General features: G+C 37.6%; 1 protein-coding gene across 1 annotated transcript; it reads left to right on the top strand.

Annotated features, from left to right (window-relative positions):
- The first annotated feature begins 18642 nt into the window (after positions 1 to 18642).
- znf648 (zinc finger protein 648) lies at positions 18643 to 26408 on the top strand. The gene is made up of 2 exons (XM_043241053.1): positions 18643 to 22106; positions 22496 to 26408. The coding sequence occupies exon 2, from the start codon at positions 22580 to 22582 to the stop codon at positions 24044 to 24046; it is 1467 nt and encodes a 488-aa protein (XP_043096988.1). The 5' UTR covers positions 18643 to 22106; positions 22496 to 22579; the 3' UTR covers positions 24047 to 26408.
- Positions 26409 to 26540: the final 132 nt, after the last annotated feature.

Below are 26540 nucleotides of genomic sequence, written 5' to 3' on the forward strand. Positions count from 1 at the left end.
TGTTGTTGTTTTATTTTTTTTTGTAGAGTAAATGCAATCACCAATCGCAGGCTATATATGAATGACTTTGACATCAAACTTATGATAATTCTTACAAAAGACGAAACCAAGGTGTTTCCTCTGGTCCAAAAATGTTAAGCTTTTTCTCTTATGACCATCTCAAACTTTATGTAGAGGAATGGAGATAAATAATTATTTAGAGTATTTTGCCAACAACTCTTCAGGGTGCTATGTAAAGCATAAGAGGTTATGTTACAAAAAATGCTGTGGTCCAAACAGTACTTATGCATGTAATGTGTAATTGACGGAAAGACCACTGCTACTTATTTATAAACTGAACTGTGCAATCCATATGCCTTTCTGTTTGTGGATTTTGAATGTGGGGAATCCTAAAATCTTACTGCTGTTTGCACAAGGCCGTATGCAGAAAAGACTACCTTTGGTAATTTTGGAAAACCTCAAAAACAATTTCTTGCTTCAAAATGCAATTTAAAACTAAATTGTGTTTAGTTGGCAATCAGTGCACTGGCGCTTGTGACTCTAGCTCCACTAAAACTGTGTTGTCTTTCTGCAGAACAGTGTCAACACTTCTCAGAAGGTAACAAGATGATTTATGCTGCTGTGAAATATTAAGGGAAGTCAGATGTTTTTATGTACTTGCAACTGTTTTTTTAATACCTACACTAATTTAAACCGTGATATAAAGTTAAAAGCTAATGGTTTGTTATGAAAATTTGTCTGTAATTACAGTACACGTGCTATGTGAAGAGTGCTAAACAAGAGGTCTGCATTCCCTAACCTTAGCCACGTGAGGACATGTTGCAGTTATACTGAGATGTCTATGATTTGGCAGAAAGCAGAAATACTCTGGCTCTGGATGAAGTGTCTTGAAATACTCCTCTGCAATCCAAAACACATGGCCCCGTTTTGCATCCCAAATCATATTACACATGTTCTAGGTCACGTTTGGTAAACTGGACGTAACCTTTTCACCCAAATTCACTGTAACTGTACTTTAAAGCAATTTGAAGGAAACATTTTTTGTAATACTGTTGATCCAATAAACAAACAAAATAGAAGCAGGTGACCAATGACCCAAACCAAGTGTTCCATTGAATGGGCCGTATTTGTGAATGTACACAGCTGCACACCACTCAAGTTCTAACCAAATAAAGTTATTTCACACAAACATAGCAACATTCTGGGAAGACAATGTTTCAACAGAATTCAAAGGAAAGAATAAGGAATTTCATTTTCAGAACTTGTAAGATGATATGCATTATAAATATATACTTTTCTTCTGCGCTGAATTATAATTGCACAACTTTAATGGCACAAAGATCAGTCAAAATCCATTTGCTGACCATCAGCTACATACTTTATTACAATTTATTGCACCTTGCTGGTACCTTTGCTTGTCCATTTTGATTTCAGAAGTGCCTTAAGTGGCATCGATTCAAGAAGGTGCTCAGATTTTGGTGCACGTCCACATCCGAGTGCTCTGTTAAATCTGTTGACTGTGAAGGTCATTGAAATATAGCAAACTCGTTGTTCTGTTCAGGGAATCAGATTATTTTGGACCAAAGTGTGCCAAGAAAATATTACTGAAAATAAAACTGTTTATACAATGCAGGGTGGACCCATTTTTTCATAATGTCATACTATTTATGCCAAATTCAGAGCCCACCATCTGAATGTCACAGCAGAAATTGCTAACAAGATTGGCACCCTTCTGCTGCTGTACTCCAATCTGCTTTCAGTGCTTGATGTGTTGTGCATTTATAGATGCTCTTCTGCATACCTCAGTTGTAACTGTTGCCTTTCTATCAACTCAGCTTCCATCTGGCCATTTGTGAACACAGAGCTGCTGGTTACTGAATAATTCTCTTTTTTTGGACCATTCTCTGTAAACACTAGAGATTGTGTGTGAAAATCCAAGAAGATCAGTCGTTTTTGAGTCTGTCTGACACCAACAACCGAGTCACCTCAAAAGTCAATGAATTTCCTATTATGAAGCTCGTTTTGAACAGCAGATCATCTTGACCATGTCTACATGCCTAAATGCATTGAGTTGCTGCCACATGATTGGCAGTTTAGACATTTGTGTTAACAAACGTGTTCCTAATAATGTTGCTGGTCATATATGTGGATATGGGATGGGATAACGGAAGTGGATTTGTGTTTGAGTGCCTACCCTGGTTGGTCAAATAGAACACAGTGCTTGGTTAAATATGGATAGAACCAGTGATTAGGTTACTATCCAGAAGGTTGGGTTAAACATTCAACCAACTGCTGGGTCAAAGTAACCTAATTGCTGTTCTGTCCATAGTTAAATCACTTCAATATAAAACCAGTTCAAGGAAGTCCTGCCTTCCAAAGAAATGATCCAACTGTCATTCAGCTAACTATCACTTGTCATCAAGCCATCACCCACTATTGCAATGGTTATTGCTGTTGGCAAGTACTTCTCTAAATTTCAGTATTTCTCAATTCAGTCAGATAGTGACTGTACTTGCTTGACTGAAAATAATGCAAGGACAATCCCAAGATATTGAACTTGACTTCACCCAGTACAAGATGTTCTTGGATCAACATTCTTATTGATCCTGGAACAAAATTCCAATCAACCAGATAATTATTCAGGAAATATCTGTTTTAGGCTTATGATCAGGGTTAGGTGCTTCTACACTCTTGTAAATCAGCTATCATTTCACACAGATTTTAGGAATACATTTTGGGTAGGGTTGAGTTTAGGGGTAGGGATTGGGATAAGTCTATATTTGTAGACAGGAATGTTGCTTACTTGCTTACTTGGCAAAATCACAGCAACCAATTGGAACATTTTAGCAGGGGCAAGTTATTATATATTTTTTACAATTTTGTACAGTTTATTAATAGCATTTGATATGTTTCATGTATAATTTCAGAATTTATAATTAATTTACTGTTTCAGTTTTGTTGTAAATCTTATAATTCATTGTTTAATGACAACAACAAAATGAAAATGTCATTAAGTAACTCATCTTCATGTCATTCCAAACCACAAGACCTCCATTCATCTTCGAAACACAAATTAAGATATTTTTGATTTTTGACAGCTCTCTGACCCTCCCATATACAGCAATGTAATGATCTTATCAACATCTAGTAACTTTATTCAACATTACGTCTCCTCTGCATCATCGTGCCACCATTTTGGAGAGTTTCCACTGCACGAAAATAGCATACGCTGTTCTGTATCAACCACACCATATGGACACATTTACTATATTGCTTACGTTTTGATTTTGAACGAAAACAGTGTATCTGCAAGACGCACCTAATACAGAACAATTTAGGAGAAATTAATTCAAGAGAAAACTTTAATTTTGGGGTGGTTGGGGTAATTGTACAACGGTTGTACGCAAAAAAGCCCACAGAAAACAATGTAATATTAAAAATGGTCTTTTGTGGAAATCAGACAAGTGTATGCCTATTGACACCAAAGTAAAATCAGTCCCTGTTCTATAATACTTATTCATAACTGCAGCAGTAACTGCAATATTGGTCTTATCTTGATATTATATAACAACTCTAGAAGTGTGACTCAGTTCAGCACGAGCAGCAGAACAAACATGGGCCTCAAGCCTAGATCAGAACAGTCTCACCAATCAGTGTTCAGTGCGTTTCATGCTCTGAATGAATATCAGCACTGATTGGGCTTATTAGAATTCTGATCTCAGTCAGCGACAGAAGTACTGACCCATTCAAATTCATCCTCTACCCTGCAGGATTTGAAAACGATTATTTTATCTATTGAGTAGTTGGTGGTTGTGTGTTGGTGTGTAATGGTAATTAAATATTGTGTTCCCTTTTCCGCAGCCCCTCTTGTGCGCACACATAAACGCTGACAAAAGAGACAGCGGCAGGGTATGGCTGATTGGCGCCATGTGCAAATCACATGCAGCATCAGTGAGAGCCATGTGGCGGAAATGCAATTACACCCTTCACCCTTCAACCACGAATGCTATTTACTTGAGCACACATGACCAGAAAAGTTCCAATTCTTACATTACAGGGCTGGAACTGGACTTTCAAGAGATGGTACGCATCATGAAAACAGTAAAACTGGAAATAATAAAGCATGAAGTAAAGAGTTTGTGATTTGAGGAGGTTAAAACGCAAAACGTGTGTGCTCAGTTGCCATGGCAGCCATAGAGGAAAGACAATGTGTGTTTTGTGCAGCTAAGGTGGAGGATGGGGGGTGGGGCATTGGTGGTTATGTAACAAATCTGGGTCAAACATACATTCCCCTGCTAACAAAGATCTGGTCATCTGCTTGACTGAACAGCCTATATAAAAATTAAGCAATTATTAAAAAATCACAGAAAGCTGACCATCATATTGTGCAAAGTTGTTGCACAAAAGCAGAGTCCATTACCAGTCTACTACAGTCAACTAAATTATTATGTAACTACTTATTACATGATCTGCATTGGTTCCTAGGAATGTTCTTGTACAGACAAATGCATCATCGTGCTTAACCTGTTGAGACCTGTTAGCCTAGTCAGACAGCACACAACGTAACGGATGTCCGTGCACTGACTAAATGTTTGCTCATTGCATGTGAAGAGGATCTAACATTATTAAACTATCCTATAATTAAAGATATTAAACTAACATGTTGTCTGACCTTTCGGTATCTTCACCAGTGTTTGTTTGAGTAACAATGCTGATACGATGCCAATGACAAGGCTGTTCACAGCTAAAAAAACAAGTTTTGTTGTGAGAATAAAACAGTACAAAATGTCCATCAGACCCAGTAACAGAAGTCAGCTGCAGCTGTGCACCAAGTATCAGCATGCACTTTGTAGAAAAGAGTCTCTCGTCTCATAACAGGGCCATGACTGTCTAACAGTGGTTACAGTAAACAGCTCCGAACATGGTTACAGTAACAAATGTATATTGTGTGTTATGGTATACTATGAATTGGTTGATCTGTTGAAGAATAAAATGCAGTTATGTGCAGCACTGTTTGTTGGTTCAGAGTGATGGATTGTTTTTACAGCTGTTTTGCTTCCAGACGGTCTATGCAAGATCAAACCGTCTGGGAGAAACACCAGGAAGATACAACTGAGGGATAGGTGAAGGTTGTGTGAAATGACAATGTTGAATGAAAGTGAAATGTAATAAAGCTCAATAAAGTCTTATGTTTTATCCAGTCAGATTATTCACTAAAAGGTGATGATTATAATATCTGTTGGGAATCCTTGCTGAATTTAGGTAAGAATTTTGGTGTTCAGCCTTTGTACTTTGTACTACCTTTGAACTCTTCATGAGAGTCTCCAGCATTCTATCTTGCCACACGAGAACAAAGAAACTACTGACATTAGAGGTCAAGGCCCAGTAAAATCGCCATGTGTGATCAAGGAAGCACCACTAGCATGGAATTTGCATTAGAATAGCAGAGTTTTCTATTGTGTGTATATCTCTAATATATTTCAAGGGGAGTGGGCACTGGTGAAACGGGGTGAACTAAAGTGAATCATTTTACAATACATTAGAAAAAATAGGGCTAGAAATTTCAACAGCTGGTGTTTGGATGAATAGGAAAAAAAATCTAAATATATAAAAAATGTGACTTTCTTGAAAATGTCAACTGTTAAGCATCAGTTGTGTCATATATAGTTGAAAAAGTATTATCTAGTAGAATACAAGAAGCAAAAGAGATCAAAATAATACAAGCACAAGTAAACAGTATATGCATGCAGCTTTTAGGCCATTTTGATGTGTAGTTTTACACACATTAGTAAACAAGTACTAGTAGATCACATAAATATATTGATAAATTGAGCAGATGTTCTTGATCCCAAGAATCCCAAACACGACACATAGATCTTGACAAAATACTGGTATTACACAGCTCAGTTCAAAATGCATAAGGCAAGATTTCCATATGTCAATATTAAATTTAATAAAAAAACAACAACATAAGATTTCAAGAATAATGACAACGTTTATTTTGGGGTGAATGAAATCAACCAAAAAAAAAAACATGCCTAGAGCCACATTCAGTCACTGATTTCTTTATATGGTTCTTAATGGCTTAAGCGTAATTTCATTTGGAAATTCCAGTTCAACTTGTACATAGACTACAACTGTTATTAATCACCTGGATGTAAAGACTCAACGATGTGTGCAATCATCAAAAATGAACCATGGTGCAGCAGATTACTGATTGCATTTGGCTAAAAACTGAAAAAAGTTTTAAAAAGACGGTGCAACAAAAGCTAATATGTTTAACTGCAGAGTCGGCGGTGCATAAAAGCTGCTTGTCGAGAGCTTGTAAACACAGGGGGTGGGGAGGCTCACCTGTTTTCCCTTCAGAGAAGTCTCAACACCCACCATACTTGTTTCCTGTATTTAAAATCTTCTCCATGTCGGTGTCAAATAGCACAAACTCTGAACAAAATGTTCTTCACAAACACCACCCCTGCATACTCAGCCCAAAGGGAGAAAATGTTGGCTGCATCTGTGTAACCCTATGACACAGCACTGGCTTGGCACGTTTTAATTGGCAGGAGCTCATATTAGAGTGATTTCACGTGATATGAATATCTTTTAGCAGACATAGTTAAGTTTAATATGTCTGGTGTGCAGGGCTGAGTATCTGCCGCCATCTCCTGCTTGTGCACAAATGTGTAAAGATGCTGAAGTAAATTAATCAATTTAATAAATGGTAATTCATGCTTCATTCTTCACAGATTTTGCTGCGAGAATGCGTATTTTTGCAGATCTCTGTTCAAAATGACTTTCCTTTTGTTAAGGAGGCACAGAAGGACTTGATGCCAGATGATTTTGCATGAGAATTTGAATGTGAAAAAGCTATATAAGAAGTTGGGTCTTTCATTGCATGAGTTTGTGAATATGAGTAGGCCGAAATCATATAAATTATAGTATTATACTATTGGCTGTATTGTGTGATATTATAAAGTCAATACTGTGTGTAAAACAGTATTTTACCTTGTTAACAATTTTATGAATGTTTTAAATATCAGCACAGCTGTAATTGGCAAGCAGCCTCGTGCCGGCAAATGAGTTACTGCATGCTTACTAATGTGATGTTACGTTAATATGTTTGCTATTTTGCTTCTCCATGTTTTGTCATCAAAACCGATATTTTTTAGGTTAAGCCTATGAACAATTTCATTGTTTTCGAAGTCTGTTCTGCATTGTAGTATGTGTTACTGGGTTATTGTTCAATAATTCTGTCTATTCTTGTCTAAATATAATTAAAATTTGTGCCTTTTAGTTTGTCTATTTTGTTGACTTAATTTGTCCTTATTATTTTTTTATATATGAAACACTTCCTTTATTCTGTTTCCAGCCTAAACTTGGCCTTAACCTAAACCTTCTTCCTCCATTTTTTGTGGCCACAGAAATCTCCAGAGAACCCTGAACAAGGGAGTGTTACACATGTACAAAGGCTCTATAGAAGCCCCTGCAGAAAACTGAGTAGATAAACAATGGAGATCACAGCGCGCAGAGAACCTCTTGAACACAATGAGCTCCAATTCAGAAGACAAAAACACTCTTAGGTTCTCAAGTCTGCGATAGCTATGAACACAGGGGGGGGGGGTTGGCCAAAAGTGCCCATCTCTCAACAATTATCAACAATAATATTGTGGTCGATAAAATAAATTGCATTTGAATTCTAATTATTATAACAATGTGTAAAAAACAGTAACAAATGGCAAAACATTCAGAGAGCACCTGTTTATGTTCATATCTGTCAATCTCAGACATCTCAACAATCTCAAATTTTGGGGGGCATTGATAAGTGGAGTGGGATCTTCCTGGACTTATTCATAAATCAAACAAAAACTATGTAGCCAGTGTTTGTTTTCATCTTTTTATGCAAACCTGAAATTGCCAAAGTAGAAAAAGTCACATTAATTGTATATAATGTTTAAATTTACTTTTGCTGAAATATTGCATATTGATATACCATTTGATAAAACTATTACTGCTGGTTAAATGAAGCCCAAATGCCACCAGCAGGATAATTATATGAAGTAGTTAATGTTAAATTAGAATTACTCTGTAAATGCACTTTTTTTTACAGTTGAGCCCTTGCCCACAAGGAATTCTCTGCATGTCCCAGTCTATAAATAATAACAATAGCTAGGAATAAGAATAAAATCTTTCAATCACATACAGAAATAGTAGATACAATTCCTAGTCTGCTTGACCCAAGTTCAGTGGTTGAAAATCTAGTGATCCAGAATACAAAAATGTGAATCCCTATAGTAGGCCTACTAAAAAATACATTCACAGGGCTGCTGTTTTCAACAAATAATAAATAAAAAAGTTTTCCTTCCATTTGCAAGCATATAAATGAATAGAACGAATCACAAAGCCTGGCATTAACAGGTAAACTCTAGTTTCTTTGAAATATGCTGGATTTTATTGAAAATGGGCCATAGACAAACATGTTAAGACTAAGACTAAGGTGATCTTCTGTATTATTGTTGAACTGTTGCTATCCAGACAGGCAGGAAGGAAGGCAGGGTCATTGTTTTCTCATTGGCACCAAAGCCATCCAAAGAGCTATCCAAGAGACAAATGCATCTTTGTACTCGCTCATATCCACTCAGACTGAAGACTGCTTGTTTGTTAATGAAAGATCTTGGAAAGACAAACATTACCTTCAAGTTAACCAGTATCAAAATCTTAAGAAACCTGATAAATGAAAGTTTCAGGCACATGTCTGACATATATGCTCAAGCACAACTTGATGCAGAACATAATCACAACAAACTAGCCCTTTACAGTTCTATTCTTAGTGAAACGATCTCTTATATCCTTAAGCAATTGGTCCAGTTAGAGTCTAAAAATAAAGCTGCTTAGTTTCATTATAGCCTGGTGTGCATAGGGAAAAGAGGTCACTGCTGTGGTCCAGATATAGTAATGTCGGGTTATCTACTGCTTGGCTCACAACACAATTTCCAATCATGTGTATCCTTTAGATAAGGCATTCATTTTTTCTACTTACCTGTTTAGGGCCATGCCTTCTGGACTCAGGATAGAGCTTGAAGACTTAAATCAGATATAAAGAGACTCCTTTAAGGGGATATGGCCAAGTGTTTAGGATAACAGACTTAGGATAACAGAACTTGGCCCATCACACAGGGGCTATTGGCAGCTCTGCTCAAGCTTGCTCAAAGGAACTGGCCCTCGGTAGCAACACCTTGCTCAGGAAGGTATCACCAGGGATACATAGAGTGGCTTCAAGATAAAACTGAGGCCTAAGCCAGCTCAGAGAACGGGTACAAGGTGGACACCATGCAACCCATATCATATAGGATTTTAGAAAGAAAACAGGATACTTAGTGTGTGTCCTTACCACAATTCATAAAGTTTTTAGAAGTGCACAGATGCTTAGCATGTGCACTTGGCATAATGTGGCTTAGAAGAATATTGTTCCTAAGGGGCCAACAAGGTTGTCACCTAGACAGGCCTAGTAACCCAGTACGACTATGACACTTTAAGGGAGCAGTCAATTCAGCGCAGACCTGCATACTTAGAGCACATGTGGATGGAAATGGTCTTAAGACTGTTTCGTGGAACACTATGTTCATATGTAAATTTAAGGAGCATAGCACTGAACTCTCAACCGAGAGGGGGATCCAAAAGCTTGTACTTACAGCATGTCTATAGAGTAAGCGGAGCAATGCAAGCTTAACCATGAAAGCAACATATCCAGGAGGCAGAAGAAATGGGCCTGACAGCCTGATGTTGCTTATTTACAGAGCTCTGGGGAGCAGAGCACTCAACCCTCAGGATGAGAAGGGAACTCTAATCACTCAGGAGGTAGCTTAGGATGCTCATAAGTGACCCTCTAAAGCGAGGGAGCACTACAGTGCTAATCATGAAAGTGGCCTACCTAGGATGACAGAAAGAAGGCCTGACCCAGGGAAACAGAAGGAGGACTAAAAACCTGGCATGTTCGTTAACCAGAGCTATAGAGAGTGGAGGCCCAACTCTTGAAGTAGGAGAGGAACTTGGATGCTCGGCTTAGGAGTGATGTGCTCATAGGAGACCCTCAGGGTGAGGGGAACACTGCTAAGCCCCTCCAGTACTGCTAGGCTCAAACCCAATAAAGGGCAGCAAGCAGCCAACTATCTGATGCTGCTGCCACTGACTTTAATAAGCAAAGGAGAGCAGGGGGGCAAGTTTCTCTAAGTAAAGTGGAGGACTCAACTGATCTGGCCAAGAATGGCAGGACAGGAAGGTTCAGGTGGGCATAACCATCTATCAAACTGTAGGTTGAGGAGTGAAGCTGCTTAATATCTCTGCAAGATGCGCTCCAACTCAGAGAATGTGCATGATGACCGAGTATGATGACTGGCTTCCAGGAAACTCCTTAAAGTGAGTCTTTGGTAGTCAAGCTTACTCTCCTTCATGCATCGGCAGTCTTCTTCATCTCCTCAGACATCTCCTGCTCTTCCTAGCAAGAAGCTAGCAGAGCACTAGCTGCTGGATCAGATGATGTAAGAGAAATGAACTGCTCTCCCTTGTTCATGACCACTGAGCGTGAGAGGAAAAGCCTATTTTTAAAATTATCAGCCAGGTTAACCTGCAAGTCCCACAGCCTTTCTTTAGGTTGAGGGGTTCAGTATATCATTTTAACAATGTTCCAGCATATTTCGTCCATCGCAGGTAGTTCAGCAGTAGTTCATTTTGTGGGTATTGTAACGGTCAATTCATCAAAACAAATGTTTTTGGCCACCACTGTATGTTAAGTATACAGATTCAAATAAACATTGTAATAAACATATACAGAAAGAGCATACATCTTATGAGAAACAAAATGTTTGTGAGTAATATTAGGGCACCCATAACAAATTTTGAGAGACTTTACTGGCATCAATAGGCATTTAACATTTTTTCAAATAAAATGTATTCCTGTTACAGCAAAGCCACCCTTTTTAGCAGCCAGTCTTCAGTGTCACATTTTTCTTCAGAAATCATTCTGTACTGATTTAGTGCTCAAGGCATCTCTTTTTATTATCAATATTGAAAACAGTCAAAAGTAAAATATTTTTAGGATGCTTTAATAAAAAGTTCAGAACATATTAATGTAGTTCAGGCTGTGTTTTGCTTACTCTATTTCTCTGTCTTTCGTCAGATAGCAAGACAATGTGACACCTCGCATAAAGTTAAGCTGCATAACAGGTGTCCCTGCATTTCCTCGTAGTGAAACCGGTCTGTCTGACATGGCCAGCTCACGTCAACAAACAGCTGAGCACTGTACGTCAAACCAAGTGTTACCATTCAAAACAATACACTCTCTTGGAAACATCTGTGATATTTAAATAACACATAACCGAGAGTTCAATCTAGTCTCTCAAGCTATAAAAAAAAGCCCTTAAGCAATAAAAGTTTACTCTGAGCACTATCACTGATTTTCCACGGTGTAAGAAAGCATATATTTCATACCACATGCCAGTCTTGCATCATAAAAGCATATATCCTGATGTTTAAAGAAGAGTTTGATAATTACCATATGATTTTGATCATCTCCATGGCTCATACAGTTTACTGGATACAGCAAACAAAAGTGAGTTGATTACTTCAAAGGCACTAAAGTTCCTGTTAAAATAACACCCTCTGTCTCACCTTAAATGCTCTTTAATATGATTAAGAAATTATATCACACGAATTAATGTACAATCAGACAGTCAACCTTCGCAAGTCAAACAACATTTTCCTTTATAATTCCAATAAACCTTCAAAGGATTTTATGATTATTACTTTGTTAAGTAAAATCATTTTAATTTGATAAAGTGAGGTACGAAGTGACACAAGAAACAGAAACACAGCCGTATGATTAGTTCAAATATTTGCACGTTACAGGTTTTCCTTTTTGTTTACTCTGACACGTCAGTGAAACTTTTTGCAAGCCAAACAATTCAATAATATGCCACCTTACAATAAAACTTTTTTTTTCCTCCACGTAGGAAGTGAGCGATCAAGCGTTGCGTCACATCACATATTTCATCAGGAGACTGCAGACTTCTGAGCCTGCCCACACCGCCTCTGCTCAAAAGTCTTTGTGTGTGAAACGGTGAAATATTTGACAGTTGTTACCTCACTGCTTCATGCCCTGCTGTGACGTCATTTAGAGTATGCATGGATTATGTATTTAGCGTATATTGTAAAACTTGCTTTGTTTTTATTTCTGCCACATAAATCGTATTGTGCTCTGATCCTGGTTATGTAATGATTCTTCACACCCATTTATTCATGCAATACAATATAATACAATTTAAAAAAAGCAACTTAAGTGGGTTTGACCCAACAGAAGTTCATCAAAACACAAGGTAAAATTGTATTGAATGTGTACTGCAGAAAATAATATTAAAAAGAAATTGAAATAAAAGCCCATGATATATTACATTAATGAAGTATATTGTATAAAGCATTTTTTTGTGATAAGTACTTTCCATGACGATTTAAGAGAGTGTTGTGTTACATTTCCAGTTTGTAATTAAACCGATTAGTCGTCAAATGTCAAGCTTCAGTTTTGCATGTTTTAAGGCTGTCTCACTTTACTGTACAACGGTTAGGGCAGAGCTGTCTTCAAAGCTAGGCTGAGCTCAAAACTCTTCAGCCTTCAGTTTGTTTTGTCTTTCTTCTGGGACACAGACACAGCTCAACACAAGAACTGAATTTATTACACAAATAGAACAAATGGAATATATGCAAAAGAGTCTGAATGGCACATAATCTGACGTCAAACTGCTTCAGAGATTAAGAGCTGGAATCAAACCTGTTCAGCAGGTATTAGGAATGAATATTGACTGTACTCTACGATGCCATCCAAACTGTCTGCATACATACATAGTAATTAGCACCAAAATAAAATGTGAAGTCATGGGATAACATGAGGTTGAGCCAATGTTGAACAGATTTAAATTTTTTGTTGAATTATTTGAATACAATTTTGAGACAAATGTAGACTGCCTAAATATAAGGAACATTCTGTGGTGAAAAGTGTTCTCAGTAAAGTCTAGCCTAGTTTTGTCAGCGAGTGTGAGTGAACTCCGCTTTTTTCCACAGAGGGGTTACTGGCTAGAAACTCAAAGGCAGGTTTTGCCAGGCTAAAGACCAGCTTGACTAGGCAAACAGACCATGTTAAACCAGTCACGACCAGCTTATGCTGATTTAAGCGGTTTAAAAATAAATAAATAGGTACCAAGCACTATAATAGTCTATAATCTTAAGGAAAAAAAACTGGGACAAGTGATTCGGTGATCAGTCGTCAAAGGTGCCAAGTTGTAGACAATGTTTAACAATGTTTAATTACCCACCATATTTATGCCTAAAATTAAGATCTGCTTTGTACTAAATATTTCAATTAACTTGAACGATAAAAAATATGTCACGATTTCACATGTTGCCAAAACAGTAATTTTATATATTAAAACAATCTATATTTAGGCTGAACTTTCTTGAAAATGATTGGTTCATTTAAGGTTTTGCAAATTAGAACATTAGGTTTCCAATCAGAATGTGATTTTTTTTTAATTATTATTATTAGAATAAATGCATTTCACCCGTTCCAAAAACTTCCATTTAAAAATGTTGATACTGTACATTGAGAATACATTGAAGGAATTTTCATGTACAAAAGAGACTTCATAATTTTTGCTATATCACTAATGCAGTAAAACTTTGAAGTCTTTGCCATAGTCTTGACCTCAAAACCTCAAAAACCTCAAGACCTCAAAACGCAGACAAAACAGAATTAAACAGTGATTTTTATAGAAAATACAAAGCACTACATCAGCGTGGTTATTATTAGTGCCAGGACACCCATATGAACAACATGGTAGTTTGATATTTTATATATTATGCGATGGAGATCATACAGTGACTTAAATATCTCAAATCTATTGAGTTTCATCTTATAGCTAAAGAACTGCTAACTCCCAAGAAAAGAGTATAATGTTGTCTGTTGTCAAATCCCTGCTGAACAGAAAGGACAAAAGTACAAACTGACTCCAGTCTTTCAGCAGGTGGCTCTTCAACAGCCGCTGGAGATCTGCCAGAGATGATAAACATCAGGAACACACTCAGCCCTAGTCACCACATCACACACTTTCCACGCACGCAGCCTCAGAGAGCTCAGCCTTTCTGTTGGCTCAGCTTGAAAAGTTTGACCCGTCCAGCTGAGATAAGAGGCGTGATCCCCACGATCCCTCGGAATTATCCAGCTCTTTCCCAGCTCTGAACACGTCAGACTTACGTGACCTGACATGGAGACGACGGAACACACTAACTCCCTCATATCCACCGCTCCCTTTGAGTTCCCAGTGCCTAAAAGGTCAAAGGTCCCTTTAAGAGGGGGAGGTGCAGTAATAAATAAGCAGGTCAAGACTATGGCAAAAGCTCACAGTTATTCAGATGGTCACCCCTGTGAAAAAGAAGTGTACTTCTGCATGCTTTTAAAAGACGTAGGCCGCTTTGTGAATAATTAAAAAAAAACAAATACAATTTCAATTTGTTGGTCGTACAAATCAAAATAAGCGTTTTATATAATAAAGGTATTTTAAGATTTACTTTAATTACATTATACACTTTTTAATTGCATACATTATTTCAAAGTGCAAATTTATTTAAATGCGTTAAAACATAACGTACGCTTATTGCCCTTTCATTGACGTTACTTTATCTGCAATTACGGGTTGTGAAATATAAAAATATACAACACTTTTTAGATTTGAACTTCACTACAAACAAACATTGAAAAAAATGAGCACACATCTTTTACCGCAAAAGTATGTTATTTGAACTGGGCTTTCGTGGAAAACAGTGCTGTCCTACAAATTAAAACCTTGTTTTGACTGTATTTTCTGAAACTACTCATTGACTCTGGAAAATTCCAGGAAGAGAAATCACAAGCAGGGCACCATTCAGAAAAACCTCAGTTGTCGTTCAGTTTAATGTGCGTATGCTTTGAATTAAACTGGTTATGCAACCATGAGTAAAGTTGCCTACAACCCAGATAAAATCTGGAACTGGTCTGGCAATCAATTGCATCTGAATATTGCTAAAGGGTCTTAAATTTATATAGACTATATATATTGCTGTTTTTCCCCCCCCGCGTGCATTGGTCACGCTTTTAAAATGGGGTGCCTTTTATAGTCCTCAATGGGAGAATGTCTTCAGATTTGAAACTGAGAGAGTTAAATGAGATGAAGTCCAACACGAGTCTTCTGTAGTTAATGAATTACAGTGCTTCCACCAGGCATATGCATTTAATTAAGTGTCCTAAGTGGAGAAAGGGCACTATGTTGTCTCCTGACCAAAAAGCTACTTTCTTCAGCCTTTTCCCACGTAAATCAATGTAGTAACAGTCCTGAATTATTTCTCTTCTGCTTTCTGTCTCGCGTCTCATATTTAAAGAGCAAACTCTGCTTTCTAAGCAAGCACTTTCTTGCGCATCCCAAGTTGTGCTGAGTCAGAATCTATTCTTAAAGGTGAAGCGTGTAACTTATGCGACACTAGTTGCACCAGTTCAAACGGCATTTGCAAACAGGTTTTCAGAAGTCTTGACCTGTCCTACCATTGCTTTAGACCAAAGTAAATTTACAACACAAACTCCATTGGTTAAAGCAAACTGTTACTCATCACATAAAAAAGTTGTGTAGCTTTACAAATTTTTTACCCTAAAGGGTGCATATACCTTTAAAGTACGTCAATAACATTTCCGAGAGTACCATCCTAGTGACAACTTCCTTTTTTTTCTTTTCTTCATTTTTTTTTGAGAGTACAGGATATTCAAACAGACTAAGCAATGTTTTCATAGTGACGTGCTGTAGGAGAATCAATTAGCAAATTGTTTATACATGTCTAACCACAGCCAAAATGTACAGAATGAAGTTATGAGTTATCTTATATAGCTATCATAATATTAACTGTTAGCTGTGATCCTAAAAACAAGTTCTGTCTATCTATCTATCTATCTATCTATCTATCTATCTATCTATCTATCTATCTATCTATCTATCTATCTATCAGTCATTGAATAAAAACCAAAGTTTCTAGTCACTCCCTAAAATCCAGTTGTAATAAAATACAGTCAAGGTATCTTATTTAAGCAGATCTCAAAACTGAAAGCAAGTTCAGTGACTTCTCCTGTCACAAAACATTTCTGTGTAAACCTGCAATAATTACAGTTTCTCACAGCTTTTAAAGCCAGTGTGAGTAAAGCACACGAGTACTACAAACAAGAGAAGGTCTTTATGTAACTTGCACAAGAACACGGGTAAGCCTGAGGAATAACCAATTAGACAACTATGTGTCTACGTGAAAAAAGTCTGCGTGATGTGACTGGTTTACGCACACAAAGGACAAAGGTTGTCAGGGAATTAATCATCTGTGTTCTCGTGTATCATCGCCTTGGCAGACATGCATTGGCCATTAAGTTATTCCAGCAGAAAAAGTGTCCAAAATAAAGGGGTTACTGAGATAATGCCTCTCAACACGCTTCCCCTGTAAGATAGCCCACACACACACACACACACACAAACTATAAAGACTACTAACTATATGTCTACATCAAATTAAGTAAATAATTCCATCTTAAACTGTTTTATGCAGGCATAATGATTTTTGTAATCAACACTGACATTGACATTCAAAAATACTTTCCAACACGCAACATCAGCAACTGCACGTTTTCACTGTTAGTTCTTCAGTACAGAGCTCGTTTCCAAAAGGATGTTGCTGTATAAGGCAGAAATATCCAGCGCTCATCAGTTCTGCACACAGTCTCTACTTGGCTGGCATCTTACATAAGTTTTGGCATCAATAAAAACCCTCAAGTAACCTCTGTCTTAATATCACAAGACTTGACAGAACTGAGGTCTCTGCTTAATATAAAATCCAGGAAACGTCTGGAAGTTCCTAGAACAAGAATACCACCAGTCTAGGAACAAAATCATTTTGGCACAAAGTCCTGATCTTACATCAGATACAGTAGGTTCAAAATTCATGTCCATATGCCAGTACAATGTTCTTGTTTTAGAGGATACTCTGGCTAACTGTAATTTGTTTTCATATCCCTAAATTCCACTATAACTCATTTTAGTTTTGCCCCCAGGGATTACATTTTCGTTATTTGTTCATTGTACACAAAAAAATGCAGACTGAGTTGCTTTTGTATTTTGTTGATAACTGACTTTGACAATTTTAGAATGACCTAAACGGTGCAACCCAACCTAAATATAATTCAGGGTGGAAATTAACAGGACAAATGGAAAATCTTGTCATCATTTAGTCATGCTTATGTTTCCTTATGTTCTTTCAAACCTATCTTTGGTTTACAGAATGAAAGTCAATGCAAGCTAAGCTGTTTACGCTCTACTTCTATTCCCTTGAAAATTTTGAAATAACTATCCCTGATTAGCGTATTACATGGGCTATATTTATTACAGTTTTGTTATGTGTCTTTTACCGGCATTGATGACCATCAGTTGTGTTTCAGAAGGATGACTGTCTAACCACAAACATCTGACCTCACCCAAACTTACTCATCTGCTAGGTTGCGTTAGCCTACTTAACCATTTAGCAAGAGCCATGTTGCTTTGCTATCTTTATCTAACAAGCTTCTTTCCAATTAAAGAAGAAGAAGATTAATTGAGACCACTTATTAATTAGCCATTGCTGCTTTAAGCTCTGTCTTCTATAAATTTTGAAATAGGTTTTATTTAAGTTTCATTCTTCATTTCTAGTTTGTATTTGTATTAGAATGTCAGTTTTCTTTCCGTCTTCTGATGAAACGTGTTCATGAACGTACTGTAGTAATCTATAAGTAAAATTATAGCGACATCTGCTGGACAAAGGAGGCATGCCAGTTTGTTTACTTCATTTGGTTTGAATGTGAATTTTAAACAAAAGCCAGGACTGAAGTGTGAGGAACAGAATGTCCCTTTACATGGAACATCTCCTCCTCAGGACCACAATATATGCTGGTCTTCAAAAACAAACAAAAAAAAAACCCTTGTTTTTAGAACACTTGTCATATTTAAGAGGGTTCAGTTGTTTTTGATGAATTGGCCGTTACAGTACCCATAAAAGGAATGAATCTGCTGGAACATTGAATATGACGGTCTCATATCAAGTCTACTCCACTGAGTAAACTTGGGGCAAGATCGAAGGTAAACTGAACAGATCTATTGGACATTCAAAGGAAAGCTTTTGGCTTAAGTTGCAGAAGGCATGGGATATCATTAGTGTTGAAGTTTCCAGGAAATATTTACCCCTTCGATGCCACAAATATGACTATATCGTCAAAACTTGGTTATTTACCCACTATAAATCTAACACACCCAATGTCAGTTCACTTTGTTGTAGTTGTGTAGTTTACATCTTAGTACTGTCTGTCTGTCATCTACTACCCTTCTGTGATTTTTAATTTGCAAACTTACAAAAATGGTCTTTTACTTACAAGAGTGGTCTGGTGTTCATGGTGTTCAAGTCTTAATGTATTAAATGGCATATTTAACGTGATGTGCTGAAAAGTAGGCTAGCTAAATGAACCAGTAGACAATGCAACAGACTATTTTAACAACAAAGTTGTACTTTTATTACATGTTATATGTTTTTATAATGAATATTAAACACAGCAGAGAACATCTACAGCAACTCTTGATCTATAGCTAATTGAGGCGTAATGATATTGGAATATGGATTATAACAGCAAAGACTCAAAATGTAGTCTAAGGTAAAGGATGTTAAGCTGTTAACAGTTAATGAAACAGAAGTTCACACATGAACATCCCCCCATTTATGTCAAGATAAATAAATGGTCAATTCCTGCAGGTTGCTCCTGGGGGCCCTCCGCTGGCCACGGGGCCCTAAGCAGTCGCTCGGTTCGCTTCAGCCTTGTCTTGGTTTAGGGGTTTGGTGCCTCCCCTCGGTAGAAATCACGACCGCAGTCATCTCGTTTTCTCCCATCAGGGGGCCCCCTCCATCGTAGGGCCCTTAGAACGGTCCTACCGTCCGTTTGCTTCTATTGTATTTAACATTTCATGCAGGTATGGAACGAATTGAAATATTTTTTTTTTTTATTTTAGGGTCTTACAGAGCTGCTTGTATATTAAATCCATAATCATTTAATCATCCTTTTTTTTTCATGGAAAAAAAGTCTTTCTCATATTTTCTGTACTGTATAATTTACAGCATGTGTATGAAGATCATATTTTATTTGACAAGTTAATTAACAAGTAAATAAAACTTACTGACTGAATAATCAGTGTGTTCTTCTGTATCTGAATAAACCAAAATAAATGAATTTTGTTAACAGTGTTTGGCATTCTTGCACTGCTGTCTTTGCTTTAGGAGTATCCTAAAAAAAAAAAAAGAATGAAAAATAGATATTTGAATATTGTTTGCAGAAGAAACAAGTGACTTGTATGTTCCAGAGAGATTATAACTTATATATGGTTATATAGAGCATTTTCTATTATAATTATTCCAAACTAGTCTATTAGATTTCATGTTTTAATGAGACCACAAACCATACTTATGAGCAGAATAACTGCTGATGAAACACAATTACCTTTTAAAAGAATGATGGAACGTTTAAAATAGTATATATAGAGATGGTCAGGCATGTACTCAGAAGAAAGCATGTTGGTTGACATAGAGTTCTGCTCTGTGCTTTGAATTCATGTGGATGTTATATTGACACATTCTACCTACAAGTTCCAGACCTTCATTACAGAAGTGTTCCTTGATGGCAAGTGACCTCTTCCTAATACATACCAGTTTAGATCCTCCAAATTCCTCAGATCTCGATCTGATTGAGGACCTATGGGATGTACTTGATCCATGTAGACTTGTATGGAAATGCCACTTACTACATGCACCATGCGTCTTACAAGAACTGCTCTTAAAGTCTTAAAGGTGCCAGGTAATGGAGTACAGGTTCAGAGGTCTTGCGGAGTACACGCTTCGGTTCATCGGAGCTGTTTTGGCAGCAGGAGGGGGATCTCCACAATATTAGGTGGGCGCGTTTACTTTATGTTGTTACTGATCAGAGCTTATATACCTGAGAGTATGTGTACGTACTAAACAGAAACACTGGCAGCCGGGAGCTCTCCTGCTTGTTGTTCCCACACTCAGAACCAGTCCAAATGTCTTTCTCTAAGTCATCCTATCCATCCAGGTTCCCTTTCTATGTCGAGGTGTCAACTGATCCCTCTCCATCGCGTTTTTTTTCAGCCGGTGACATTTCCACTGCCCTTTGTGCTATCCAGGATTCTACACCAATGCTATATCTATAACAATTGTTATATAATAAATATGGCATCGATTAACAAGCAAATGTTTTCATAGAGTCATGTGTCTTTAATGTAATGCTAATTTCAATTACGATTTTTAAAGAGATCATAAATATAAATCTAGATCATGTCTTACGCAATGATTTATGTAATGCTGCAAGGCCGGCACATTCCCATTATTTCTATTTAAAGAGGAATGACATTTTAAAGTCTCTTTTGGAGCTGGAATCACTCTTATGCTAATTTTTCCGTTTTCTGGAAAACGGATGAAAGCAGTGGCATGTTTTTGGTGAAGGCCAGGCTCTGATCGATTAACAGCTACCCCCAGCCGTGCGTAAGCGCTCAGCTCAGCTCAGCTCAGCATGCGCGACAACGAATTGCAGCTGTTGTTGGAGCTTCTGGTGCTTTTAACGGGCTGCTGAAAAGGCAAGTAAGCAAGTAGTTGAAGTATTATATTAACACGATGACATGCGTGCGCAACAAGTGCATTTAAAAGGTTTTGTGTCATCAAAGGAGCTAGGGTTGCTGTCTGGACACTATTAGTGTGCTAGGCTTATATATATATATATATATATATATACTTCTGCAACTTTGTTCTACAAGTTAGCTATTTATTTATGAGCTAGAAAAGACAGTGCCAACCAGCTCCATTCTCCCCTATGCGATCTGTGCCAAACAACATAGACTTAACAAACAATTAACAGAAATTTTTTTTTAATACAGTCATGTGTCCATTACATAATGCTAATTTGATTTCTTAATAGATTACAAATATAAATCTAGATCATGTCTTATGTAACGATTAACCCAGTGCCAGCCAACCCCGTTCTCCCATATATGTGATTTATTATACTGTGCCATAAAACATAAAACAACATTTATACAGACCGCATTAAAATTAACTATTAAATTAGTACAGAAAGAGTCCGACAACTGATGGACTATTTTGGCCAGCATTTTTACAGGCATACATACACGCATAAAAAGAAAGGCTTCAAACGCTGCTGCAAAACAGCCTCAGTTCAGAGCAGGCCTACCACCAGCTTTTACACTGAGGGGCAGACAGGTGTCTTGTATTAGCTGATCCCTGTATGTCCTCTTCCTCTCATATTTCCTCTGACACTTATTTTTTTGATCTATATGTGCTGGACGGGTATCGGGTTGTCAGTTATGTCCAACATAAGCAGGTTATTCCTGTTCTTAATTCTTACACTCAATAAGTGAATTAGTCACAATATTTACATGCTAATTAAATTAACTAAAAATGTAATGTAGAACATTGACACGTCTCCCCAGTCGGATAAAAAAACCCTCCATACCTTTGCGGTTAAAAATTGCTGCAGGGTAAACTGATCTGTGAACATCAAAACATAGGCTAGAACCTGCTGTTAGTGATACAGTATATATATATATTTTACTGCATGTGATTAATAAGAGGAACGACGGCATCAACAACAAAGCAGATATAATGGGTGATCATAATTCTGGTGGGTTGTAATTGCATCAGAATGTTTATGCAGTGCTCCCCGGGAAATATCCCATGTGTCTCACAGCTGGCATGGGTGAACGTGTCAATGAGTTGATCTTTCCCGACAGCAAATGGTTTTGCTAAAGTGCTGACCACTGCCAAAAAGATACTGCACTCCCCCATTTGAAGCAAGTCAAACTGCACTCTGGCTCCTCCTATGGTATCTTAAACGTCCACCATGAAGAGGAAGTGGATTAATTGCACTCTTTGAAATCACCATTGGTGGACTTGGTGCTGCCAAGGTAAGAGACTCTTTGCATGTGTGGGATGTTTTAATGATTCTTGAGAGTTCGTACTATGCACTATGACAGCTGAGAATAAAGTCTTTGCTGGCTCAGGATCTACTGGAGGGTTTCCAGTTTGTATAATTTATTCTGGATATCTTAATAGCTTGATTATACCATCAGTACTCACAAATGCAGCCTATTACAACTGATTGTATTTGGTGCATAATGCTTTGTGTTGAATTTTAACTTCTTAAAATATAACTCATGTTCTACTGCATGCAGGGCAGCAGGTTGTTACAGCAAATGATCTATGTTGAGGTGAACTATATTAGTATAGAGTTAGATTTTAAAAAATAGATGAACTGTATTCAAGTATATAAATCTGACTGCTTTTTCTTTTTCAGAAATTGCAAACATAGATCAAACAGACCTTTCAATTTGTTAATAAACGTTGATTCACTAAGTTCACCTCAAAGGAATCATCGGCAATGGATAAAATAAATGACCTGTGGAGTTCCACAGCTTTTACAGACAATGTCTACATATCAAAACGAAGTATTAGAAAAATTCTCATCAACAAGAGGCATTATCTGCCAGTGGAGAGTAACATTACTGACACCATGAAAATGAGTTATAATCTACCCAGTGAAGAGATTAGTTCTTCTAGTTCTTCCAGTTGCGATGAAAGAAACATCAAAAAAATACGAATCCAAGAAAATTCGAGGACTCGTTCTACATGCCATCTTCCTGAAAGAAATTCGGAACAATCCTGTGGAAAGGAGAGAGACGTTGATATAACTGACGTAAAGACTGAGCCTGGATCTGACCCTGAGCCGAGATCTGTTTCCCGGCTGAATCAAGAGCACTTGGAAGCGACCAGCATCACCAACGTGAAAGTGAAACAGGAGGTGGATCTCACCGCGCCATGTGAACTGGCAGCGATTCCAAGAGATCAGCAGGAGACCGTGGGGGATGAACGCGAGCCTGAGGGAAACGGGGCGGACAGCCCGAACCCTTCTCAGAAGCAGGCTTTAAAAAATAATTTTGTCTTCGCGGGCATGAAGAAGCGAGGAATGGAGGGAGACATGGAAAACCGTCCGTACAAGTGTCCGTACTGCAGCTGGGCTTTCAAAAAGTCCAGCAACCTGTTGAGCCACATCGACACTCACCGAGGTCTTAAACCACACGTTTGTGACCTGTGTGGGAAGGCCTACTCGCACCAAGGCACTCTTCAGCAGCACAAGCGGCTGCACACGGGCGAACGACCGTACCAGTGCCCGTTTTGTGAGAAGAGCTACATTTGGTCCTCTGACTTCCGCAAGCACATTCGAACGCACACCGGGGAGAAGCCGTACATCTGCGAGGAATGTGGCAAGGATTTCGTGCGTTCCTCGGACCTGCGGAAGCACGAGCGCAACATGCACACCAACAACAAGCCGTTCCTCTGCAAGCAGTGCGGAAAAACCTTCAACAAACCCCTGTCTCTTCTCCGGCACGAGCGCACGCATTTGGGCGAGAGGCCGTTCGTTTGCCCGGAGTGCGGGAAAGCATTCGCCCTGGCCAGCCGCATGACAGAGCACAGGAAGATCCACAGCGGCGTGCGTCCCTACACCTGCTCTATCTGCTCCAAAGCTTTCACCAAGTCTTCCAACCTCGCCGAACATCTCACAGTTCACAGTGGAGTGCGGCCACACAAGTGCGCAGAGTGCGGGGTGGCATTCGCGCTGGCGTCCCGTCTAGTGCGACACCAGCGTATTCATGCAGCTGTGCGCTCCTATCATTGCCAAAGCTGTGATATGTCATTCAGCCACCTTGCGGCACTCAGGAAGCATCAGAAGCAGCACGAGGAAGGCACGATCTTTGTATGTGGGCAGTGCAGTAAATCTTTCCCTCAGGATTCTCTGCTTGCAGAACATATGCAAAGCCATGCTGAAGCTGTGATTTGCATTACCTAAACCTTTGCACTGAAGTAACTGGAAGATAGCAAGTAAGCCTGGGCTATCTATCTATCTATCTATCTATCTATCTATCTATCTATCTATCTATCTATCTATCTATCTATCTATCTATCAGAATTCAGCCTTAACGACGTAGATATAGTTAGACACATTTAGCAACATAGTTATTGCTCAACATTTGACTTGTACTTATTTTTACTAGTGTTAACTGCAGGGAATTGTGGGGACCACCGATGAAGGACTTTGATTTCATATAAATCACTGTGTATATTCCTAGTAAAAGAACACACCGTAAACACACCGGTGACCCATTTGTAGAGTTTTAATGGCAGCTGATGGCATCTGGCCAAACAAGGCAGATTTTGTGTGTGAGAGCAACAGAGAAAGTGATAAAGATTATTGTGAATTCTCTTAGAGGTGTCGGATGAACAGTGCTATTTAAAGTTACAAGATATGATGATAAAGCTACATGCTATTACTATTACTATGTGGCAGTGCTATATTTTGGTAATAAACGTATGCAGGAAAATCGTATTTTGAGGTTGAAGGGATGGGACTTGCCGGTAATGTGGTACATGTTACGATGGAAAAAAAAATGATGAACTGTTTCCTTTTTCTTTTGGACTTACATTAAAGTGCACCTATTATGGATTTTTGAACATTACCTTTCATGCGGTGTGTAACACAGCTCTAACTGAATGAAAACATACAGCAATTTCTACAATCTGAAAGTTCAATGTGTATTGTCTGAATTATGAAATATTAGCATCTTGCTTGCTCAGTTGTTGGTTTTTTTGTGTTGGTCTGAATGAAAATCCAAATTCATTCTTTGCCTCTATAGGTGCCGCTTTTGGAGCTGTAAAATAATTTTTACACAAAGCATCAATTATTATACAAGTCAAATAACCAGTTGTGTACGAAAAGTTGTACTTTTAGGATCAATGATATCTTGCACATTTCTATTTGATTAATGTTTCAAACATCCTAGAAATAAAGTTAGAGACATACCCAAAATAATTATAATTATACACATTAAAAGATAAGTTAAAAGATTCTTTAACATCACAAAAATCAGTTTTCCGTATCGTTTGATCTGTTTAAATAAAACATTAAATTCTGTGTAATATTTTAAAGGATACCTCTTTTATTTTACTACTTATGAAAAACTTGTTTGTTACTGACCATACTTTCTTCCACTGAATGTTTTCATATTTAGATGACCAAAAGACTGTTGAGCACAGCACATAATTCTTCTTTAACACATTTCTAATATAGCTATCACTGCATTTATCTTTAACAATATTATTATCACCAATAAATATCATATCACAAGTCAATGGTTGTTGGTCAGCATTCATGAAATGTGCAGAATTATGTAATAATGAAACAACTTTACATGTAATTGCATCAAAAGGAACCACATTTTGGTTTCATGGGAATTTTGAATATGACAAAATTAAACCATGTTCATTAAGCAACTGACTAAGGGTAAATATTCCAATGTCATACCATGTGCTTATAGACTAACTGGCAAGCCAGCAGTGTCTGCTTAATTGGGATACTATCAAAAATTGAATTTTGACACATGCCACACTGTTTCTTTATTTTTAATGTATTCGGTTATCTATTTTATTTTAAATACCACACTGAGATCTGTGAAGCTGAACACTTTGAGGCCGCCAAATTCTTTACTATTATTTAAAATATCTTTTCGTAAGTAGTGAGGTTTTGTTTACAAAAGAAATCATAGAGAATCTTATTCAAATCCTTAACAACATTCTGACGTTGATACATAAACAGTTTGAAATCCCTTTTGGATAAGAACAAATGTCTCATCAGCCATGCTTTATATCTGTTTTTAATCTTCTCGAGGATAGGCTTAAAATTTGATGCATGTTTTGCTTCAGATCTTTACATGTTACTATATGTGACAGTGTCTTTAATTGGTATCCCATTAATTCCTTTCAAAGGAAGCGTTTGTGAGTCATTGAGCAAGTAAGGTAGAAGTAAATGCATATTATAAGACAATGATTTTTTTTTTTTTTTTTTTGACCTTGCATGCATCTCAAACTGTTGTTGGGGTCTCCCAAGACCAAAATATGAACCTTTCTTTAACCATAGTAGGGGCACTTTAAATTGTATATGTATGTGAATATGTGATTACCATCATAAACATTTTTTGTTCAATTAAAACTCCAAAAAGACTAAATAAAAGTGTTTTTCAGCATTCATGTGTGAAATGTAGTGTTGTAAACATGAGAGGGTGTAAGAACAGTGACTCAATCATCTTGTATAGGACACTAGACCTAATTCCCAGAGTTCCACACTTGTGCCAACATTTGTCCCTCCGCTGCCAGATCTGCACACTCATGGTAAAAGAAGATGACATACATCTTGTCAAATTCCACTGTCTTGCTATGCAACAAGAGATGCTGGCTCATATATCCATATTTTTAGTTGACTAATTTTACTGGTTAATCAAATACATTGG

This window comes from Puntigrus tetrazona, chromosome 6 (assembly GCF_018831695.1).
Source record: "Puntigrus tetrazona isolate hp1 chromosome 6, ASM1883169v1, whole genome shotgun sequence".
In the NCBI taxonomy this organism is placed as follows: domain Eukaryota; kingdom Metazoa; phylum Chordata; class Actinopteri; order Cypriniformes; family Cyprinidae; genus Puntigrus; species Puntigrus tetrazona.

Excerpts from the sequence above, each read along its gene's own strand:
- znf648 (XM_043241053.1), top strand. The coding sequence starts at position 22,580 with ATGGATAAAATAAATGACCTGTGGAGTTCCACAGCTTTTACAGACAAT.